A 4830-nucleotide genomic window follows, 5' to 3' on the forward strand; every position below is an offset into this window, starting at 1 on the left:
TAACTCAGCACCAGAGTACTGTCTCTGTAACTCAGCACCAGAGTACTGTCTCTGTAACTCAGCACCAGAGTACTGTCTCTGTAACTCAGCACCAGAGTACTGTCTCTGTAACTCAGCACCAGAGTACTGTCTCTGTAACTCAGCACCAGAGTACTGTCTCTGTAACTCAGCACCAGAGTACTGTCTCTGTAACTCAGCACCAGAGTACTGTCTCTGTAACTCAGCACCAGAGTACTGTCTCTGTAACTCAGCACCAGAGTACTGTCTCTGTAACTCAGCACCAGAGTACTGTCTCTGTAACTCAGCATCAGAGTACTGTATCTCTAACTCAGCATCAGAGTACTGTATCTCTAACTCAGCATCAGAGTACTGTATCTCTAACTCAGCATCAGAGTACTGTATCTCTAACTCAGCATCAGAGTACTGTATCTCTAACTCAGCATCAGAGTACTGTATCTCTAACTCAGCATCAGAGTACTGTATCTCTAACTCATATTAGGGTACTGTCTCTCTAACTCAGCTTTAGGGTACTGTATCTCTAACTCAGTAGTAGAGCACTGTATTACTCAGCTATAGAGTACTGTGTCTCCAGCTCCGTAGTAGAGTACAGTATCTCTATATCAGTATTAGAGTACTGAATATTAGACACATTTTTAGTCCTGTGATAGATTTTCATGCCTCCGTGTCCAGAACAGGAAACGGTGAGTGTGGAACTGTCAATGAGCATGATTTGCCACATTCAGGAGAATTGGGTGTGCATTAGGTAATGCAGAGTTAGAAAGGAGGGAGGGTGTGTGGGATGGAGATTTACACATTTTGGAACATATGAAGGAAGAATGTTCCTTAGAAATTAGAATTGTCTGTTCTGAATTTTTATCCTAGACTGATGACATATGTGAACTCCTTTTACAGGATATTAGAAGGGGAGGATTTGCAAACAGAAATCTCAATACAAAAGTCACGTCAAGATCTGACAGTCCCTCAATTCACAGGAACTGAATATCATCAGCCTTTGAATCTAGAAGGAGAAATGTTGGTCTGTTCTGTCAGCTTCAAAAAGTTTTAAATATCTGTGTGACTGGAAAAGCATCGAGACACACACACACCCAAGTGAGAATTTTCCAGTGTGCGACTGTGGAATAACCTGAAGAAACACAAGGACACCAGCACCATGGAGAAACCGTGGAAATGTGGGGATTGTGGGAAAGGATTCCGTTCCCCATCTGTGCTGGAAATTCATCGACGCAGTCACACTGGGGAGCGGCCGTTCACCTGCTCCGACTGTGGAAAGGGATTCACACGATTATCCACACTGCTGACACACCAGCGAGTTCACACTGGGGAGAGGCCATTCACCTGCGCTGAGTGTGGGAAGGGATTCACTCAGTCATCCCACCTGCTGATACACCAGCGAGTTCACACCGGGGAGAGGCCCTTCACCTGCTCCTTGTGTGACAAGGGTTTCAGTGATTCATCTACCCTGCAGACACACCAGCGAGTTCACACTGGGGAGAGACCATTCACTTGCTCCATGTGTGGGAAAGGATTTGCTCAGTCATCCAACTTGTATTCACATCAGCGAGTTCACACTGCGGAGAGGCCATTCACCTGCTCTGTGTGTGGGAAGAGGTTCCCTCACTCATCCAACCTGCTGAGACACCAGCAGGTTCACAGTGGGGAGGGGGCTTTCACCTGCTCTCAGTGTGGGAAGGGATTCAGTGATTCATCCAACCTATTTTCACACCAGCGGGTTCACACTGGGGAGAGGCCGTTCATGTGCTTTGTGTGTGGGAAGGGATTTACTCAGTCATCCAGCCTGCAGACACACCAGCGAATTCACACTGGGGAGAGACCGTTCACCTGCTCTGTGTGCGGGAAGGGATTCAGTGATTCATCCAACCTGTTTTCACACCAGCGAGTTCACACTGGGGAGAGGCCATTCCCCTGCTCTCAGTGCGGGAAGGGATTCACTCGGTTATCCAACCTGGTGACACACCAGCGAGTTCACAGTGGGGAGAAGCCATTCATCTGCTCCGAGTGTGGGAAGGGATTCACACAGTCACAACACCTGCTGAGACACCAACGAGCTCACCAGTGCTTACAGAGGTTGGATCCTGCTGCTATTGCTGCTGTTAATCACATCCAGGACTGAACCATGTTCATTCTGAAAGTTGGGAGGGTCAGAGGGTTTCTTTCTGCTGGACTGGTCAGTCTCATGACTTTGCTTCCAGTGGGCTGATGCTCTTTGAATGTGGTAGAGCACATTTCCACTGAAATGATCCATAAAAGCTGATGAAGTACATTTATTTATCCTGGATAGTAAATAGTGTTGTTCCTACCACTACAGGGAGACCTAAAATAAATACATTTGTTTTTTTCCCATTGAGTCTATAGCACAGGGCTAGACCAGTCGGTTCCATTGGTCTATGTCAGTATTTGTGCTCCACATGAGCCCCCAACCACCCCTCTTCATCTCCCCCATCAGCATATCCTTCTATTCCTTTCTCCCTCTTGTTTGTATCTAGCTTCCCCTTAAATGTATTCATGCTATTCATCTCAACCACTCACTGTGATAGTAAGTTCCACATTCTCACCACTCACTGGATAAAGAGGTTTCTCTTGAAATCCCTATTGGATTATTGAACTTCTTTATAATCTTAAAGACTCCCATCAGATTACCCTTCAGTCTTCTCTTGTCTAGAGAAAAGCAGCCCCAGACTTTCCCGAGGGTTGAAATGCTCTCAGTTCTGGTATTATTCTTGTGAATATTTGTTGCCCCTTCTTCAGTGCCTCTATTTCCCTTTTCTAAATGGACGTCAAAAATGTTAACAGTCCTCCCAGTGTAGTCTAACCGTGATTCAAAACAAGTTGAACATAACTTCCCTGCTTTTCAATTCTGTCCCTCTAGAAAGGAACCCTACATCTGAGCCCCGCACTTTGGACAAGATGTGAAATTATGCAAAAGGGTGCAGAGGAGAATTGTGAGAATGCACCAGAGATGAGGGTCTTCAATTAGTTGGAGATATGGGAGTAGCTGAAATTTCTGTCTTTAGATCATAGAGTCATTAGGGCAGAGAAGGAGGCCATGCAGCCCATCAAGTTCATGTCGACTCTCGGCAGAGCAAACTAGTCAGTCCTATTGCCCTGTTCTATTCTTGTTATCCTGAATGTTTATTTCCCTCAAGTGTCCATCCAATTTCCTTTCGAAATTATTCATTGTCTCCTTTTCCATTGCCCTTATAAGCAGTGAGTTCCAGGTTATTCCCACTCACTGTGTAAAATATTCTTCCTCACATCCCCCTGCATCTCCTCCCCAGAAGCTTAAATCTGTGTCTCCCAATCCTTGTACCATCAGTTAATGGGAACAGCTTTTCTTTGTCCACCTTAAGTAAACTTGTCATAATCTTGTACACCTCTATCAAATCTCCCCTGAACCTCCTTTACACCAAAGAGAACAATCCCAGTTTGTCATCCAAAATAAAGAACAAACAGAATATGTTAATGCCTGAAATCAAATGGGAAATTAAAGGTATTATGAAAGTATTGTACCGGACAGTAAAGGAATTGGAATTACTCACCTTGGGTGTAGTTCAATGGAATATATCAATCCGGTATCCACGTACATTCTAGTGAAAGTCAAGTAAGTGTCGATGAGATGAACAAGTTGATAGCTTTATCTTGGAAATATTTGTATCCTTTGCTTATGTTCTTTTTAGAAGAAAACCACATTTGATAGTCTGGCTAATCCCTAAACTATCAGCACCATATCAGGGGAGATAAGCAAAGATCTCGAGATTAACACCCACTTTCATCTTTTAATAAGAACACCTGAAAGTTCAGAATATGTGGCATGGTATTGGATACCGATTTGTGTGTACAGATGCAATTTGTTACGTGTGAAGCAATTAACGTAAATTCATGGTGAAAGGCACTGAAGAATGGGTTCCAAACATGGACAGCTACTTGACAAACACCATGACATGAAATGGTTAATGTGGCCGGGGAAATGAGACAACATTTTGACATCATTAAGGCACTGACTCATACTCCATGGAGAAACTGACTTTAAAACAATCAGGATAGAATTAAACACACTGGTCACACGCAAAAGATTAATTAAATTAATGTTAAAGGGATAAAAAATTTAGATTGGGAAAATCAAGGGCTTGGGAGAAATAATATTCAGTAAGACCTGTTCACAAGTTGGATAGGGATAAAGAGAGAGCTGGAGAATCTTTGACATCCATGCTTGATAAGTTGCTTCTTGATTCTCTTTGATATTCCTTATGTACTAGTACCATAGATCTCATGGAGTTCCTTCATGAGAAGAAAAGATCGAGTAGATGTTACTCCAGATGGGGCCAGAACAGAACTGGAAAATAACGGAATGAAATTGAATGAGGGAGTCAGAGAAAGAGAGTACTGCTCCCCTTCAAGATGCGGGCTGTAAGAATCCTGGGGGATCCCAGTTTGGGGTTTTCTTGCTAATTAGTGAACAATAAAATAAATTTGGTAACTGGCTGTGCATTTATTTTAATTTTATTCTTACGCTTCTCCCGTTTTTATTCCTGTTGTGATTACGCTCTGAGTAAGGATGGTTGATGGGTGACAGGATGGGATATTATGGTTTGGGTCTTCATTGACCAAACGTTTTATTGATCTGAAAGGTGTAAAAAGGGCCAAACTTTGGCTGAAGCCTAGCAGAGCTGAGAAGAAATGACTTCCTCAGGCTGGCATGGACATAATGGACTGAATGGCCTCCTTCTGTGCTATAACTTTTCTATGGTTCTATGTGGGAACAGGAAGACAAACAAGCTCCCAGAGGACAGA

At 43.5% G+C, this 4830-nt stretch overlaps 1 protein-coding gene across 1 annotated transcript; it reads left to right on the forward strand.

Annotated features, from left to right (window-relative positions):
* Positions 1-918: 918 nt before the first annotated feature.
* LOC121270414 (zinc finger protein 239-like) lies at positions 919-4516 on the forward strand. Its single transcript, XM_041175727.1, has 2 exons — positions 919-1574; positions 1743-4516. The coding sequence occupies exons 1-2, from the start codon at positions 1172-1174 to the stop codon at positions 2150-2152; spliced, it is 813 nt and encodes a 270-aa protein (XP_041031661.1). The 5' UTR covers positions 919-1171; the 3' UTR covers positions 2153-4516.
* Positions 4517-4830: the final 314 nt, after the last annotated feature.

This window comes from Carcharodon carcharias, chromosome 27 (assembly GCF_017639515.1).
Source record: "Carcharodon carcharias isolate sCarCar2 chromosome 27, sCarCar2.pri, whole genome shotgun sequence".
Classification (NCBI taxonomy): Eukaryota; Metazoa; Chordata; class Chondrichthyes; order Lamniformes; family Lamnidae; genus Carcharodon; species Carcharodon carcharias.